Raw genomic sequence first — 19,405 nt, forward strand, 5'->3', positions numbered from 1 at the left:
ATTGCTACACTCAAGAACACCCCTCTTCCAAGGGCATATAAGCCAAGAGCCCACCATGACTATCCTTGGCATTCCAGAGTGCCACTGACTTCTTATTAAAATATTAGCATTATAATCCCTTCAGACACACATCTGTCTTTTTCAATGGAACTTCACAGGCATTGGGTTTGGGTAGGAGGTGAATTTCTATGGGCAACCTCATTCAAGATTTCCAAACACCTGCCAAATTTAATCTCTTTCAAAAACAAGACTATTCCAGGTCTTCATTCATATGAGGATTACACACCCTGTAATTGCCAAGGGCCCTGTGGTTCTCAGCCCCTTGGTTTCTCAAATCCAAACCCTTTCTAGTCTCCTATGTAGATGAGTGGCCAGGAGAAAGGCAGAGAAAGGAGTGAGCTGGAGTCAAGCAAAAGGAGCCAAATGTTAAATTTTCATTGTGAGTATTTATACCTTGAAAATCAGCAAATGCTATGAATCAAGGCTTGATTTATTGTTTTGTTGATTGTCTAGACTTAAGAAAGTGACAGAGAAAACATTAATAAAGAAAATGCTAGTATTATTAATAAAAATTAATAAAATCATGTCTCTCAAGCTTTTTTAAATGCCATAGAAACAAAGCACAGCATGTTTAATCCTTCTTCCACAGGACAGTCCTTCAAATACTTAAAAGATAGCTATCATGTTTTCTTCTTCAGGGTAAAAAATCCTCAGTTCCTGCAAATGAAGATCGTATGACAGGGGCAATCACCACCCTGACTAAATCCATCTGGAGATTGCCCAGCTTATCAATGTCCTTCCTAAAGTGTAGTGCTATGAACATAATATGGACCAAATGCCCAACGGACTAAAATGCTCAGATCTTTTTCAGACAAACCAATATGTACTTATGTTCCTTACCTCCTTCCATCTTATACCTGTAAAGTTGATTTCTGAACCCGAATATAAGACCTGACATTTATACCTATTACATTTCAAGCCCATTATTTTTTCCTTCCCAACTTGATCATGTGATTTTGATAAGCATGAATTTATGTTTTTATCCAGGTTTTGGTATCTATAGCTCGTGACATTAGAATCCTTTAATGAACCATGTTTTCATACAAAAAGAATGCTGTCCTTTAGCAAACAGCATTCATATGGATACAAAGAGTTTTAAACCCCAATTTAGACTCCATTACCATTCTGCTATGTGATTTTAAAAGGTTCATTTCAATTTTCTGCTATAATTGCCACAATCTAGATCTCCTCTTCCTTTATAAGAGATACTATGAATATCCTATATATAATACAGGACATAATTTCAAAAAGTCATCAAATGCAGTTTTGAGCCAAGATGGTTGCCAAATGGATGCAGACAGCTCAGCTCAGTTCAGCTTAACTCAGCTCCAACATACCTCTTCCAACAAAAATCTAAAAATAGCACAAAACCCAACAATGATAAAGAAATCCAGTTAGAAATTACTACATAATATGCGTCATATGCAAAAAAGCCACCGAGAGTCTCACAGGCAAGAGGAGAGGAAGCCTGCCATAAAAGCCAGCATTGGTATAGGCAAATAATAAGTGACCTGTCATGATGAAAACAGGGCGAGGAAGCCTATGGGATTCTTTATCCAGAGGCAGCAAGAATGAAGTGCTGCCACTAGAAAGCCCTAGGGTGGTCCTCAAAAGAAAACAAGAGTAATAACATCCAGCATGGGCACAGCAGCACTTAGACTGGGATAGCCCAATACTAGGGACTCAAAGGTCCCTTAAACTCTGTCCTGAGACACAACAGAGGGCCTTAAGAAGCCAGTGCTCTCAATCGCAAAGATCTAAAAGAACCTACCAGAGCTCTTTGTATAGACACACTCCAGAGGTAGAGGTAAGGAGGAACCCATGTGATCCAGGTACAGACCAGGTAAGGCCTATCACAACACCCAAAAAAGAGCGGGGCAGAACCTGGCCTTGTCACAGAGCCCCAGTTTAGCAACTAAGACAGAAGAGACGAATAAATGGAAGACACGGAACACTACAAAAAATAATTAAAGATTCAGGGACATTCAAAGCCTAGGAGAGAGAAACTACTTAACAACTGAAAGGAGAAACTCAAAGGAAAAAACTGATTTCCCATGAAGACTCAAGAAACAGAAGAGATAGAAGGAGAAAGAGGGAGCACAATACAAGTGTGAGGAAATAGTTGCAAGCAAAACAAATTTCCTGATTGAGGGTGGGAAGGGGAGGAGAAAAACAGGGAATGGTAGAGGCAGAATGAAAAGTTAGGACTGGAAATGAAGATGGTGCCCATGAATTGAGGAATGACTGAACAAATTACGATGTATGAATGAAAAGGAATATTATTAGAAAGTAAGAAATTACATGAGACCTTCAGAGAACCCAGAGAAAACTGTGCAAACTGATTCAGGGTGAAGAGAACCAGAACAATTTACATGCCAACAACACCGTAAAAATAAAAACAACTTAAGAACTCTGATCAAGGCAATGATCAACCCCATCTCAGTGTACGAACAATGAGGCATATTATCCACCTTCTGTTATAGAAGGGATAGACTCAAGACACATAAAAGATACACATTTTTAGACAGAGATACTTTGTGGATTTGTTTTGCTTGCATAGGGCAGCCAGGTGGTACAGCAGATAGACTACTAGGCCTGGAGTCAGGAAGACTCATCTTCCTGAATTCAAATCTGGCCTCAGACACTTATTGTGTTATCTTGGGCAAGTCACTTAACCCTGTCTGCCTCATCTGTAAAATGAGCTAGGGAAGAAAAAGGCAAATCATTCCAATATCTCTGCAAAGAAAACTCCAAATGGGTTCACATAGAATTGGACATGACTAAAAAAGGACTGAAGAACAACTTTGCTTATGACTGTTATTGTTTGTTAGGTGGGGATCAATTGTAGGTATCAATAGTAGTGCAAAAAAAAAAAAAGAAAGAATAAAGAGGGATACTGAAATTATTTTTTAAATGCACAGAAGTCAACAGAAAGAAATTCAGAAGGAACCATAGATAAACAGTTATAGTTTTGAAAACAACATTCAATTTATTCTGTTTTTTAAAAAGCAAGCAGTGTGGAATATAGATCAGTGCTTTCATATGCAATCCTCTTTTGTGCTCTGCTGGGTATATGCTAATGCCCAGTGCATACATGTGTGAGTGTGTAGGGAAAGGGTTAGGCTCAGAATAAAATAAAATGGTGATTTTCTTTGATTATGTACAATGCAGAATCATTCTCTTTTTCTGGATTTGTTTGTTGGGTATTCCTGCCTCTTTAATATTCTTTTGACATTGACTGCTTTTTCTGCTTACTTGTTTTTTCTGTTCTATATGACACTGTCTGTCTGTCAAGTTTTTAAAAATCTATTATTAATGTAAGGTTATCTAGCCTCTTATTTAAGATATGCAGAGAAGAGATTCCACTATCTATGGCCTGAATTTTTTTAATACTAACTCTACAGCATTTTAAACCCCATCAAGAAGATACTCGATGTAGTTAAATCTTATAATTTCAGATATAAGCATACCAATGAGTGGACAGGTCTATCAACTTATTTTCAGAGGCTCAGAGATTTCTCTCAGAGGTGACGCTTAACAGGACTTAAAGGGTTAAGAACAATTTAAGTGAATATTTTATTTTCATCAGCATAATAGGTTCCTTCCACAGATTACCAACACAGTCCTTAGCCAGTATAGAACGAAGTGGGGATATGGATGATATCAAAGAATCCACCTGGCCATCAGGCTCCATGTAATACTGGCATTGCAATGATATACATTATTCCCCCCAAGTAATAAAGCTATAGTCACAACTAAATTATACGGACCATCATTTAGTTGACTAGTTCTTGTGTACTCTTTTGCAAATTTTATCTGACCTTCAAATGATTCCCTATATAGGACAATATTTGGATGCTTCATGTTTGCCAACACTTCAACTTCTCTCCTTGATTCTTCTCTTTCTTTACTGGACATCTGAAAAAAAAAATCAGATTTAAAAAACACACTACTATGGAAATGAAAAAACAGTACCAAAAAGAGAATGAAAATTGACTCACCCTAGAGATATTAATTTCCTTGATAACATATTGCTTACAATCTTCCCTAGATTTAACAAGGATGGCTTTTCCAAAGGATCCTTCCCCAATCTTTTGGAGTTTACAGTATTTATCCATGGTTCTTTTCTTAAGGCATCCTTATACATGTACTGAACAGAAAAAAGATATCATTAACATAGGTAAAACACCTATTAAAACATGTTATAAAGTTTAAAAGAAATAGTAAATCTTTGCTTACAGTTAAATAACCTTTCATTAAATTACTCTGCATATTACCTATAGTCTAAATCCTCCCTCCCCCCCCCCCCCAGTAATGCCATATACTAATTCAAATTTATGTGACTTCTTGGAAATCTAATTATGTCATCATCTTCAAATGGTGAAAAGGGAAGGTATCATCTGCCATTCCTGCCACTATACTGGATAACTAAAATGGGCTCCTATTAGGTCTCCCTGACTCAAGCCTTTCCCCTTCTCCAGTCATTCTTCTATACAGCTGACCAATTGATTTTCCTTAAGCACAGACATGACCATGTCATTCCCCTATACATGCTCTTGTGACTCCTACTGCCTCAAAGAGTTAAAAAAAAAATTTCTCTGATAACTTTTAAAGCACTTTATAGTTTGGCCCAAATATATCTTTTCAGCTCACTGTACATGACTCTCCTTCCAAGACTCTATGGTATGGCCAAACTGGCTTCTCTCTGCTCCTCACACATGGCATGCCATCTTCCATCTCTGGACCTTTACATTGGCTGTACCTCCTGCCTGGAATGACGTCCCTTCTCATCTCCACCTCACAGCGTGCCTTATTTCATCAAGTCTTACCTCAAACAGCATCTTCTATAGATATCTTTTGATATCAAATGCTGCTGCTCGATCTCTTTAACTTGTATTTACTTGTACTTCTTCTATACATATTTATGTATGTTCAGGGCTGTCCAAAATGTGGCCCACAGGCCTCATGCAGCCTACACTGTGATTTACGTGGCCTGCCTACAAGCATAGAAATTTATATAAATGCTTTAGTAAATGAAGCCGAGCTACTGCAGAGCTCTCACTAAAATGGCAAATCAAAATACATTGTCTATTGTTTAAATAAAAACCTAAGGTTGGACAGCCCTGATTTACATAGTGCTTTAAGGGGGCAGAGTTTCCCCCAGGACACTCCAAATACCTTAAAAAAAGACTCTAAACAAATTCTAGAGCAGCAGAACCCACAAAAAGACAAGAGTGAAACAAATTTCCAGTCCAAGATAACTTGGAAGGTTGGCAGGAAAGGTCTGTTCCACCAGGGTGAGAGAAGAACACAGTTCAGCACAGGCTGTATAAGTGTAGACCAGGCCCCAGCAAACCTAGAGCAGGACTCGGGGTGACTGAATCACTGGCAGCAGCAGCAATTTTTAGATGTCTGAGCCCACAGACACTAAAGGTGTATTGGAAGGTTGGCAGACAGGGGTAAGATTGGAGGTACAGTTCAGGACAGGCTGAGCCAGCACAGCCCCAGCTCCAGCAAAACAGGAACAGGCCGTTTGAGTGAGTGAATCGACAGTGGCAGTGGCTGCTTCCAGAGCTCTCAGCCCACAGATGGTAAGGAGTCAAACAAATAGTCAGAAGGAGATTACAGGGGTCTCTGCTAGCATAGAGGCAGGACTCTGTTAGTTTGTCCATATTTGGTTCCGGGTCATACAAGCGGTCAGAAGGAGATTACAGGGGTCTCTTTGCTAGCGTTGAGGCAGGACTCTATTGCTTTGTCCATACTCGGTTCCGGATCATAGTCCTGGGTGGCAGTCCCAGGGTGAGAAGGAACACTAGCATAGCAGAGCTTGTGGCTGAAGTGGATGGGGGACCCTATTCAGGGTTTCAGGGCAGAAAAGAATGCTTATGGTTGCTCACAAACCAGAGCACAGGCCAGGAGAGGAGTACACACCTCTCCTGAGACCATACCACCTTGGAAGAACTGAAAACTTAGAGGTCCCTAGAAATATTTCTGAAAACAGCTGCACAAACCCTCTGAAGCTTGGGACAGGACGCCCTCCACCCTGGAAGCGAAACCCTACTTTAACAAACAATTAAAAGTCAAGTAAGAAGCTGGGAAAATGAGCAAATGAGCAAGGTGTGGGGGGTGGGGGGAGTGAAGGACTCTTGACTATATAAAGTCACTACGGTGACAAGGAAGATCAAAACAAACACTTGGAAGACAACAAAGTCAAAGCTCCTACATCCAAAGCCTCCAAAAACATTATGAACTGGTCTCAGGCCATGGAAGAAAAGGATTTTGAAAATCAAGTAAGAGAGGGAGAGGAAAAATTGGGAAGAGAAATGCGAGTCCTACAAGAAAATCATGAAAAACGAAATCAATAGCTTGGTAAAAATACTGAAGAAAATAACACCTTAAAAACAGACTAGGAAAAAACGGTAAAAGAGGTCTAAAAAGCCAATGAGAAGAATGCCTTAAAAAGCAGAATTGGCCAAATGGGGAAGGAGGTCCAAAGGATCACTTTATACACATCTCAGTCTAAACTTCCAATATCTCTGAGAGGTCAATGCTATCATTATTATTATCGTGTAATCATCATTACAGATGAGAAAACTAAGGCAGACAGAAATTCAATGACTTGCCTAGGGTTGTCACACAGCTAAATGTGAACCATAAGCCAAAGATTCTTGGTGCTGAAGGAACTGTGACTAAAGCAACTTTATTTTTTCTCTTGAGTGCTAGCTAGTTTATACAAGGCCCATTTTTCTTCTTGCCCTAGTAGGAACAGTTCAGAGAAACCTTATCTAAACTGATGCAGAAGGAAGTTAACAGAATGAAGAGATTAATTTACATGATGACCACGATAATGTAAAGGAAAACAACAGTGAGAGATTTTATAGCACTGATCAACAAAGGGACCAACTGTAACTTCAGAGGAATGCTTCTCAACTCTTGGCAGAGAGACGGTGAATGACAGGTACAGAATAAAGCATGCATTTTAAGACATGGGCAACATGTTGACATACTTTGCTTCAATAAATTCATGCTTCATGATGGCAGCTCATTTCCTATTCCCACATTTTTCCTCCCCTTTTGAATTTTTTGTTTTTGTATTACTGTCTCTTCCCAGTGGTTTTTCCTCCTTTCAGGTGATGGAAAAGGATTCACAGACTACTCTGTTTAGGTTTTTCCTTTGTCCCTATCATATCCCCTACCTTCTATTATACTTATGAATAGGAGTAGGTTTCATATTCCTTCCACTTCTCCCTATCTGGATCAGCACTCTCCCTGACAAGACTTCTAGACACTACGTCCCCAGCCTTGGGGAAGTTAATCCACAGTTTGAGAAGTCCCACCCTGGAGCTAAGCTGTCCTTATTGATGAGCAAGTGAAAACTCAGCTAGTCCATTAAATCTAGCTGGTCTCACACCAGACCATGCTGCTATGAATATTTTGGTATAAATGGGGCCTTTTTCCTTAGGCTATATACCCAAAAGTGAGTTCTCTGGGTCAAGGAGGACAAACAGTTTATTGATATTTCTGGTATAATTTCAATTTTCAGGAACTGTTGGTCTATTATTTTACAACTTAACCAAGGAAAACAAGTATATTAAAGTTATCTTCTGGAAAAAAATAATACCACATCACTGCTTCTGGAAAAGGCATGTCAGTCAAATGCCCTCTGCATCAACTCACCTTCCTTCTGATTCTATTGACCAAAAATTTCCTTCCCAAGTCACCACTCCCCTATATACATGCATCTTCTCCCTTGTGGGAACTGAGAGAACCATACTAACTCCATCTTGTGACTCAATTTTGGATCTCGCTCAGTTCCTTTTCTATTCAATTTTGGGTCTAGTTCAATTTCTTGGCAGAAAACATCATTCAATTACGAGAATTGTGAGAAAACTTTAATGCACTGTTTGAACCCAGTCTTGTGTGGCTGAGAAGTTGGATCACCTCTACTTGCTGCTTAGAGACCCTTAACTAAGGACCCAGGTTCTGTTGACCAGATACCCAATCAGATCTGAAGATTGATGCAAAGAGTTTTCGCAAAATTATAAATTTCAACCAACTCATATGTCTTATCTGAAAACTGGCCCCATCCTGGTCAATCAGTTATTGACTCCGTGTTTCTTTGACTATGTACAGATAGTTAGGGGAAGAGGGGCAGCTCTTTTCTGATTTCAGAGAATTGTACCTGTTTATTCTCCCCCTCCCATATCAGAAATTCCCTAATCTTTCCTCCAATTAGAAATCAGATTACCTAATTTTGTATCCTAGTTAACTATTTTCTTTTAATAAATTGGTCTAATTGGATTTATTGTTTTTAATGCATAAAAATCTGTCTCCCCTTGTATTTGGGGTCCAGTGCCAAGCTAAGGAGGCCTGGTCCTGATCTGTTATGCACTGGCATGCAATGCTTAATAATTGCTAAGATTGAAAGCTCAAACCTTTGTTCCCTCAGTCATTTCATCTTTCACTTGCCACAACCAACAGAATGTTAAGTTCCTTGAGGACAGGGACTATCTACCTCACTTTGTTATATGTATTCCCAGTACTTACCACGGTGACTAGCATGTAGTACGTGCTTTAGAAAAAGTTTTTCACTCATTCATTCCAGCAAAACGTATCCTTGAGGATAGGGCTTGTACCATTCTTTAAACTGAACTTCTAGCTACTAACAAGGCATTTTTAAAGAATCCAGTGCTTAGCTTCTGATATGCTGAAATAAAGCTCAAGTTTTACAGCTGCCAATTCACCTTCATCACCTAGGATTACATTACAGCGAACAAGAGCTTCAAAAGTCTCTGGAAATGATCACCAGGACACCAAGTTTGTCCAGTCTGCCCAGTATAGAAGTCAAAAGATGTATTTAACTCAGCAGCCTAGGATGGCAGTTCTATGTAGACCATGTCTCTGCAACAAAGGGGAGGTTATTTAAGAATAAAAGCCCTGGAGTACATTCACTGGTGGACCCTAACAGTCCAACTTTCTCTCAGGGGACCCAAAATGTGCTGTAGGGGATAAAAGGAAATTATTTTTTTTACTTGCCTGACAGGAAACTTTGGAATTGAATTACAAAATAAACTGAGAAGATTCTGGGCAGATAGCATAGTAGGTCAGAAAATTCCAAGCTCTCCAGATTTCCCCCACAAACGAGATAAAATAGTGCCTCAGAGTGAACATACAAAGGTACATAAATGAGAGTTGGGGCAGAACAGAGTCAAAGAAAAATCCCAGGACCAGGTTTGGTCCCTGTGAAGAAAAAACATCTACAAGCTAGTTCCCCTGAAACAGCAAGCAGCCAATCCTGGGGCTAGCTGGATTGAGAGGTAGCCTCGGCCCACCCACAGGAACTTTCACCTCCCACATAGTTTGGGGAGTCGGGCATCTAAGTGAGGAAGATTGAGGGAACCCCTGCTGATAAGGAATGCCAGACCCAGCTATGCTGCCAAGACTTGGCCCTGGGTAAGAAGGAACTAGCATATACCTTGTGAGTACAGAGGCAGAGGGGCTGGGATGCAGCTGGCTGTGAGCACTTACAGAAGGGAAGAGTTCTTGGTTTCAGTTCCAGGTCAGAGGGGAGAACTGAAGGAGGATCTCGGGCCAGAGGCACCATCCTCCATACCCTAGGACTAGAGGGGACCCCAAAGAGTAACGTCAAATGGTCACCTGCCCAAAAAGAATTCAAAGAACTTAAAAATTCGTAGAACAACTTAAAAATCAAGTAAGAGAGATTAGGGAAAACATTTTTTAAAAAAAGGACAATCCATGAAAAACAAGAAGATTATGAAAAGAAGTCAACCAATTAGAAAAGGAGATCCAGAATCTTAAGAAAACAACTCTTTGAAAATTAGAATTGAATAAAGGAAAGCCAGTGAAGTTATAAGAGACCAATAAATAATAAGATATAAAGAATGAAAAAGTAGAAAAGAATGTGAAACATTGTAAGGAAAACAACTGATCTGGAGAACAGATCAAGAAGAGAAAACAAGAATAATATCCTGAAGCTTTAGAACAAGAGGAGAAAGTAGAAATAGAAAAAATCTACTGATCGCCATGTGAAAGAGATCCTATGAGGAAAGCTCACAGGAATATTACAGTCAAATTCCAAAACCTTCAGCTCAAGGATAAAATATTACAAGCAACAAGAAAAAAAATTTAAATATGGCAGTGTCACAATTAGAATCACAAAAGACCTAGTCGTGGCGACACCAAAATATCACAGGTCTTGCAACACTATATATGAAAGAGCAAAAGAACTGCGGGTGCGGCCATAAATATCATGCCCAGCAAAGCTAAGCATAATTCTGAATAAAAAAAAATGGACATTTAATGAATTGTCAGGCTTTCAGGACTCTGTTAAAAACAAAAACAACCAACCTAAACTTAATAGAAAATTTAACATATAAGAGCTAAGAGAAATATAAGAGAAATACCAAAGACTAATTACAAGGGACTCAAGGGCAACAGGACTGTTTACCTTTAATAAATGCAAAATGTAAAACGTGTGTCTTAGATTGTTATTAGTAATTGGGTAGTTTGTGAGAAAGATTGGAGTAGACCTGAGTATGATATGACTTAAAAAGTAAAAAATGTTTAGGAACAGCTAAAATGAGTAATCATCTTACATAAATGAGGTGCAAGAGGAAGAACCAACGTAAAGGAATTAGAGGGGGAGGGGGGCTATTAGTTCTGGAAACCTACTTTCATCAGGAACGGGTTCAAGAGGGAACAATACATATATATCTAGAAGAGTATAAAAGTCTTCTAAATTCAAAAAGAAATAAAATGCTAAGGGGACAGAGAGGGAACAGAAGATAAGGAAGGGATCTTTAGAGGGGAGGGTGAGGGAATAGGTCAAAGGGGCATATAGAAAGGTGTTTAGATTTATGGGAATGGGAGGATAAGGGAAGGGTCTGAGGAGGGAGGTAGATTAAGTAATAAGAGGGCAAGGTAGCAGGTAGAAGTGAAGTAGAAGAGTCAGGAAGGACAGGAAATAACAGACACACACAAAAATAAAACAAAGATCAGGAGGAGAATTTGTTAGGGAAAGCATATCTGTGTGTGTATCTTTTATAGATATCATGCTTAATTGTAGCCTGGGGGGGAGGGGCAAGAGGAAGGGGGCAAAAAGGAACAAAGTAAAAAATGCACAGCAGAGAACAAAAGAAAACTTACAAGGAAGCAAAGAAAAGCTGGATAATGCATAGTATTTATTACATAGGCTTTCTTGAAATGGAAATTTATTGCTACGTATATTGAATCCTCTCATGTTCAGTTGTGCACATGACATGATTTTTTTTCCTTTTCGTATTGTGTTTGTTTTAATATTTAAATTTATGTTTCTTTTTCTTTTCTCATTGCATATTTAAGTCTAAATTTTTTTTAAAAGATTAATTTGTTATTCTTTACTTACCACTATGACCTGCCCTTTTTTTTTTCAACCACAGAATCATTGCTTCTTGCATACAGAACATACAGGACTCTATCTGAACCTCCCACTGGTACTTCAAAATGAGTATTTCCAAAAATCAATCTTACTTCTATTTTAACTCTGCTCTTCCTTCTAACCTAAATTTATGATGTAGAGAGGCTTATTATAATATCATTATCATACATAAATCCCCCCACCTTGGGTTTTTCTGTATGCACTGTGGTGTAACTTCATGCACAATTCCACCAAGGCTGGGACCCCTCCCCATTACCTAATCCCTTAACAAACGCCTCCTGCCTTTTAATATTCATAATTTGTTATGTAATCAACATCGTTACATTATAAATTTGCCTGTGCTGTCTGAATTAAGTTGCTGGTTACTCCTGGAACTCAGCCTGTTGGAGGCCTCATTCCACTATATGCCTATGTTGGATTAGAGGTGGTGTGACTTTGAGAATTCATTCAAGATGACCCCTAGAAGAAACAATGAAACCACAACTATACTGCAATAGATAGAATTCACCCCAAATCTCAAAATGGTAGAATTAGAAACTCAGTTCCAGATGGATCATCTAGTATAACCTCTTATTTTACAGATGATTAAGCTGAGGCCCAGAAAGGTGATGGAGTCCTAATTAGAGCTGCCCCTAGCCCCAGTATTCTAATTTCATTACAAGCCCACTGTACCTAACTCCCCTCCCCCATATCAATGTCCCAACTTATGCCTCACTGCTCACTAGAACAACAGGTGTCCCCGAAATCTTAGTTTCCACAGAAACAACAGGCGTGTCCATGTGATAGAAACCCAGCACTATCCCCAGACCCAATCCCACATATTTGAGGTGTGCTATTGTATTCAATCACAATCATATCATCCATTTAGCCCAAGACAGGACCACAATTCCTAACTATTTTGTCCAGACAGGACCACAATAGCTAGCCAATCGGAGGGCAGCATGACCAGAATACTTGACCACCAAACCACAGAAGGGACCCATCCTACGATGGCACCTGGAGGCAGAAACTAGGAGAGAATTCTAGACATGGGGCAGCAGTGGAAAATTGTACAGTCAAGAGATGGGGTGTCTTGTACCAGGAATAGCAAAGAGGTCAGTGTCACTGGATCACAGAGTAGGTGGGGGGAGCAAGGTGTAAGAAGACTAGAAAAGTGGGGGGAAGGGAAGAGAGGTTATGAAGCACTTTGAATGGAGGATCTCTCTGATCCTGAAAGTGATAGGGAGTCAGTAGAGTGTACTGATTAGGGGGATGTCATAGTTAGACCTACACTCTAAAACTACTTTGACGGCCAAGTAGAGGATGGACTGGAGTGGGAAGAGATTTGAGGCAGGCAGACTAATCCCAAACGTTACTGCAACAATTTGGACATAGGTCATAAGGGTCTACATCATGTTGGCAGAATCAGAAGAAAGAAGAGAGTGTATTCTAGTTTTACTACAAAGGTACAATCTATAAGCCTTGGTTAAGAGACTGGATAGAGGAGTGAAACTGAGAAGTTGAAAATGACACCTAAGTTATAAACGTGGGTGACTGGAATAACAGTGGTACCTTAGACAGTAAGACTGCAATTAAGAAGAGAGGAGGAGTTGGGGGGAAAAGATAATTAGTTCAGTTTTGGTCATGTTGTATTTAAAGCATACGAAAGATTGCTTGATTTGGAAACAGAGGACCTAGGTTCCAAGCTACAAAGTAGAATATGTAAACAAAATATGTAGATTTGGCACAAAATAATTTGGAACATCATCAACAGGGGGTTGGAATCAGAAAAAATCTGCTGCGAGAGGTAGCAACTGAAATGAATAGGTGAAGGAAGCTAGCACTGGTGCTTATCAAAGCAATTTACCCAATTTACCCTTGCATACAAGCAAGATACCTCTGGAAGAAGCCTAAAAATGGCCCCTCCAAGAAAAGACGGCTAACTTCATAACCCTTATCAAACATCCACCTATGATATATAGCTTATAGAAACCATATTAATTTTTAACACTGAACAAGCAATTTTTAAGTGGAAATGATTTACAGGTAACGCTGAACAATTTAAAATAGTACTAAAGTACTTTACAGAAGCAGAGAGGTGGCTCAGTGGATAGAGCGCTGAGCCTGGAGTCAGGAAAACCTGAGTTCAAATCCAGCCTCAGACTCTTACTAGCAGTGTCACACTGGGCAAGTCACTTAACCTCAGTTTGCCTTAATCACTGAAGAAATGGCAAACCACTCCAGTACTTTGCCAAGAAAACTCCACAGACAGCATTGGTGTGCTATGGTCCATGGGGGTCACAAAAAGTTGGACATGACTGAATAACAACACAGCATTTTATAGCTCATTAACATTTTTTCATCTACCATATTTCATCCCCCATCCAGTCATCTCCACAATATTATTAAATCATAAGAAGAATGCATTACATAAGCATTTATTCTATGACACTCACCAAGGCAATAAAGTCTGCTTCTTGAGCCAGGTTTCACTCACATCAGATGTGAGGCAGGCCTGTGAACAGACAGACATGACAAGAATACAAAGAGAAAATCACTCTAAATCTCACCATAGGAAAACTCAAAAGGTTTAGAACAGGCCTGCACAACACATGGCCCACTGCTTGTGTCCTGCAAAAAAATGAAGGGTTGCCATTGCGTACTCTCTCCTGTTTGTCATGTGATCCTTGGCAACCAAACATTGTTAGTCTGTCTCTAACCTATCTGCGACCTCAAAAAGTTCAGCCTATTTTAATTTTGGCCCCTGCCTACTGCCAAGTTCTGCAGGTCTGGTTTAGAACATGTGAAATATGAATAACCAAAACAGGAAGTTAATCTTAATGTTTTAAAACAATTTCATAAATGCCATTTTCCTTTTCATAGCTATTTTATTTTTAATGTAATAGCTTCAAGGCAGTATCAGTATCATTTTTCTCTTTGGATCCCCAGCAGCTTTTATAGTCCTTTGCACATAGGTGCTTAAATATTTATTGAGTAAATATAAAGTAAACAGAAATCACATTTGCAATGACTTAAATTGGTATGCTCACTTATCCATTACTATTCACCTATGTCAACTTTTGAAAGGCCTCCATCACTTGGTTTTTAAAAGCCTTCACAACCTGGCAGGAACCTATATTTCCAGCCTCCTTATTCCTCTTCCCATATTACAGTCCAGCCAAGCTGACCTTCTCTCAATTTCTCATAAAGGACACACCGACTGCTGTCTTTCAGTGTTTGCACTGACCTCTGGCTTGAAATGGATTCCCTACTCATTCTGCTTCACAGAATTCTCTCTTCAAAGACACAGCCCATGTACATCACCTTCTATATGAAGTCTTTCCTGATCCTCCTAACTGCTAGCTCCTGCCTAGTGTTGTATTTATTCATATTTATTCAGAATATACTTATATGCACACGTTATCTACATGGATAGAAAGTAAGCTACTTGATTGGAGGGATTGTTTAGCCGTTTTTATATTCTCAGTGTTAGCATAGTGTCGGGAATATAGTAGGAACTTACTGGTTGCTAATTCAGGAGAAATTTTCAACTCAGTTCCCATTTACCACATGCCCTACAAGGTCCTGGTAGATGAAAACAAAACATACACACAAAAGTATATGCAAATGCAGGTCAGGGACAAGGGCTAGACCTGTGATTTCACTGGTATAGAGAACCCCCAGGTGACATCAATGCAGTTTGACACCTTTTCAGAAATTTACAGTCTTAGGAGAGTTGCACGGTGAACTGAGAAGGGAACTGCCCAGGGTCACACGGCCAGGGTCAGACATGGGACTTGTACCTAGGTTTTCCTGGCCCTGAAGTTGGTTCCCAATATACCAACGTCTCTAGCAACCTGCAAAATAAACATTTGCTACAAGCTTCCAAGTGTTGCAGATATTTCGGTAATTCAAGAACCTGTAATTTAATCTCCACTGGCTCTGACCACACCCTTAGAGAAGTCAAGGGAAAGACTGATTTGGAAACAGAGCCTGTTTCCAATTCACAGCTACAAACTTCCAAAAGCTGAACTTGTATACAACATATAGTCAATATCAAACTGATTCTGCATACAATATATAGTCAACATAAAGCTGAATTCATATTGCTATCGATAGATAGTCAACACAAAATAATGGGAGTGGGAGATCAAGAAAGACCTTCAACTAAAATGAATACCAAAAGAAAGCTACCATCCGATCCATCAAAGCAATTTTCCTTATACATCTAATATGTATATACAGTCATTTGCCTTTTGCTTCCCCCTTTAGGACATGAACTTCCCGAGGGAAGGGGATCAGGTTTTTTATTCTGCATTTTCTTTGTGTTCCTTGCACTTAGCCCACAATCTGGCTCAGAGTATTTTATGGTACATTTTATATGGCATTTAGTACATGGTAATTGAGGGGCATACCAGAAGCCTTCAAGACTGGGCTCAAATGTAACTTGCCGTATGCCCCAGGCCCGTTGTCTATGTAGTGTATATATTTTGTATGTACAATGTTACTTGCATGTTATCTCTCCCATTAGAATGTGAGCTCCTTGAAGGCAGGGACTTTCTTTGTACTCCTTGGCCTGAGTTAAGCCTGCTATATGGTAACCACTTAATAAACATGGCCGACTGGGGGACACACCAAAGTACTTCAAGACTCAGCTCAAATCCCATCTTCTGCAGAAAGCCTTTCCTCTTTCCCTTCTCCCTTGCTACTGCATTAACCTCTGAAATTACCACCCATTTAAACTGTACATATTTCTGTCCCCTGGCATCCTTCAAATCCCAGGTAAAATCCCACCTTAATCTACAGGAAGTCTTTCCTAATCCTTTTTAATTCTCAGTGACTTCTTTCTATTTCCAACGTATTCTGCATATAGCTTGTTTGTACACAGCTATTATGAATGTTATCTCCCCCATTAAACTGTGAGCCTGCTCTGTGCCAGCTATTAAGTGCCGAGGATAGTTCCTGCTCTCAAGGGGCAAACAATATCAAAGAGATATCAGGCAAACAATCATGTGCACAGTCATTAAGCATTTTTTAAGCGCCTACTGTGTGACAGGCTCTAGATGCAGGGGGCAGTCCCTGCTCTCAGGGGCTCCCTTTCAAGCCGAGGCGACAAACAGCCACGTCCATTGTCAATCAATAAGATGGAGCGCCAGCTCCACGCCGGGCCGGACAGCCAAAGCTGCGCAGAGGCCGCCGGGCCCGACAGCCAAAGCTGCGCAGAGGCCGCCGGGCCCGGCTCATCCCCGGCGTTGGCGCGGTCTCCCGGTCCGTTAGTTAGAAGCCGGCTCCATCCCCGTGACTGCGCGGGGATGGGCGGCGGCCCCGGGGCCGCTCCCAGCTGCTGCCAGGGCCCGAGCAATGGAACCGCGGGCTCCTAACGGACCCGCAAACACCGGCAGCCCCCCGGCCCCACGAACCAGCTTCCTGGCGGCTGCAGCGTTCGTCCTCAGTCTCTCTCCGAGTTACGGCTTCTCCAACTTCCCGGCTGCAGGCGGCGGTCGCTGGGCCAGGGTGAGCTCCGGCCCCCGCCAGGCCCAGCGGCCTCGCTGCCCGCTCCTACAGCCTGCCGGGCTCCCAGGCAGCGAGCGGCACCCCCGGGAGAGGCGAGGAAGGAGAGAGGTAACCTCCGCAGACGTGACGACGCCTCGCGTCTCCGGGGCCCCGCCCCCTCGCGCACTCCCCTTAAAGCCCTGAGGGGCCATGGCTAGTAGGGGCGGGGCCGAGGGCTGCTGGGGCTCCACACGTGGGCAGGAGCAGAGGACACCAGCTGCCTGGAGGCGGAGACTGGGAAAGGATGGAGGGAACCCGGCCTGGGCTGGCGGGGGCTTGAATGCCAAACAGAGCATTTTGTATTTGCTCTTGGAGGCAATATGGAGTTCCTGGTACCTACTGAGTAGGGGGGGTTACAATAGTCAGGCCTGAGCTTTATGAAAATCACTGGTGGCAGAATAAAGGATGGATTTGAGTGGGGAGAGACTTGAGGCAGATATATCATACCTGCAGGCTATTACAATAGTTCCAAGTGTGAAGTGATGGGAGTCTGCACTAGATTAGGGGCAGTGTCAGGAGAGAATGGGGCATATTCGAGAGAAGTTGCAAAGGGGAAAATAACGGGCCTTGGCAACAGCTTGGCTCTGAGGGATGAGAAACTGTGAGGAGTTGAGGATAACCAGCCACCTAGGTTGCAAGCCTGAGGGATTGGGAAGATGGTGTTACCCACTACAGAAATAGGAAAGTAGGAGGGAGAAAGATAATGCATTTGGTTTTGCACGTGTTCAATTTTAGATGTCCACTGAGGATTCTAAGAGGTCCATTTGGAGATGTCTGAAAGGCAGTTGGAGATGTGAGATTGGGAGGTCAGTAAAGAGTTTGGAGCAGGATAGATAGACTTGAGAATAGTCAGCATAGAGATGGTAATTAAATCCGTGGGAGTTGATGAGATCACCAAGTGAAGTAGTATGGAGGGAGAAGAGAAGAGGACCCAGGACAGGATAAAATCCTGAGGGACACCAATAGTGTGAGGGCATGATCTGGATGAGGAACCAGCAAAGGAAACAGAAGGAACAGTCAGATGTTTAGGAAGAGAACCAGGAAAAAGTAGTTTCCCAAAACCTAGAAAAGAATATCAAGGAGGAGATAGTGATCAACAGTGTCAAAGAGTGCAAGAGAGGTTAAAGAATGAGGATTGAGAAAAGGCCGTTGGATTTAGCAATGAAGAGATTATTGGTAACTTTGAAAAAAGCAGTTTGGGTGGAATGATAAGGTTGAAAACTGGATTCTAAAGGGTTAAGTGAGTGAGAGGGGAGAAAGTGGAGGTACCTTGTTAAATGGCCTTGTTAAGGTTAGCCAAAGAGCCGAAGAGATGATGAGTGGATTGAGTACATTCTAGCTAGAAAATATTTCCTCCTTTCTATCCACTAGAGGGAGACCATTCGTTAGGAAACATTCTCAATAATATATTTCTCAATTTAGTGATAAAGTAAGACATAATCCCACCGTGTTAGACCATGATTCTATAACAAGATAACTACACCACAATTTTTCTTCTTTTTCTAAGCTTAGAAGTTTCATGACAGTGTAACACTTATAATCCATTCTAAAACAGCAAAATTTGGAGTCTTAATTACCTTAGATTAAAAACAAAACAAACTACCCAACAGAGGCCTTTGATAGGAAAATAAAATCTGTATGATAGCTTCAAAGCTAGTAAAAATGTCACTACAGGTATTATCAAGGTTTTATAAATGAGGAAACAAAGACCTAGGTAGTAAGTGTCAAAGATTAGATTTAAATGTAGGCCTTTTTTATAAAATTAATTTATTTTTTAGTTTTCAACATTCATTTCCACAATATTTTGGGTTCCAAATTTTCTCCCCATCTTTCCCCTCCCCTACCCTAAGATGGCACGCATTCTGATTACCCCTTCCCCCAGTCTGCCCTCCCTTCTATCACCCTTCCCTCCACCTCTTATCCCCTTCCCCCCTGCTTTCTTGTAGGGCAAGATAGATTTCTATACCCCATTGCCTGTATATCTTATTTCCCAGTTGCATGTAAAAACAATTTTAAATGTAGGTCTTAATGGTCCCAAGAGCAGTGCTTTTTCTATGGATTGCCACCATGAAAGAATCTATTATATTAGATTTCGTATTTTCTTCTAGTTTGGAAAAATTAAATATTTACTCTTTTAATGAGAGGACTGGCCAAAAAGGGCCCGGTCCTTAGAGCATGGTCAAAATTGCTTTTCCTGGTGGGTTATACCAAGTATGTGCAGACACTATCCAACTTGCTTCCAATTCAACCATGTACAGGCATACTTGGACATATTGCGGGTTCAATTTCAGACCACCATAATAAAGCAAATTTTGCAATAAAGTGAAGAACACAAATTTTTTGGTTTCCCAGTGCATATAAAAACTATGTTTACAC

At 40.8% G+C, this 19,405-nt stretch overlaps 1 protein-coding gene across 3 annotated transcripts in view; it reads right to left on the reverse strand.

Annotated features, from left to right (window-relative positions):
* The window catches only part of NEK1 (NIMA related kinase 1), a 204,331-nt gene extending 187,170 nt beyond the window's left edge, over positions 1 to 17,161 (reverse strand). The window contains exons 1-4 of one of the 3 annotated variants that reach the window (XM_036762736.1): positions 16,897 to 17,161; positions 13,933 to 13,991; positions 4,062 to 4,210; positions 3,882 to 3,978 (exon numbers count right to left, since the gene is read on the reverse strand). In XM_036762736.1, coding sequence (XP_036618631.1) covers positions 3,882 to 3,978; positions 4,062 to 4,178 — 214 coding nt within the window. In that variant the 5' untranslated portion in view covers positions 4,179 to 4,210; positions 13,933 to 13,991; positions 16,897 to 17,161. The remainder of the gene's footprint in view (positions 1 to 3,881; positions 3,979 to 4,061; positions 4,211 to 13,932; positions 13,992 to 16,896) is intronic. The other 2 variants (XM_036762737.1, XM_036762738.1) reach the window with 2 other exon arrangements.
* Positions 17,162 to 19,405: the final 2,244 nt, after the last annotated feature.

Source organism: Trichosurus vulpecula, chromosome 6, assembly GCF_011100635.1.
Source record: "Trichosurus vulpecula isolate mTriVul1 chromosome 6, mTriVul1.pri, whole genome shotgun sequence".
In the NCBI taxonomy this organism is placed as follows: Eukaryota; Metazoa; Chordata; class Mammalia; order Diprotodontia; family Phalangeridae; genus Trichosurus; species Trichosurus vulpecula.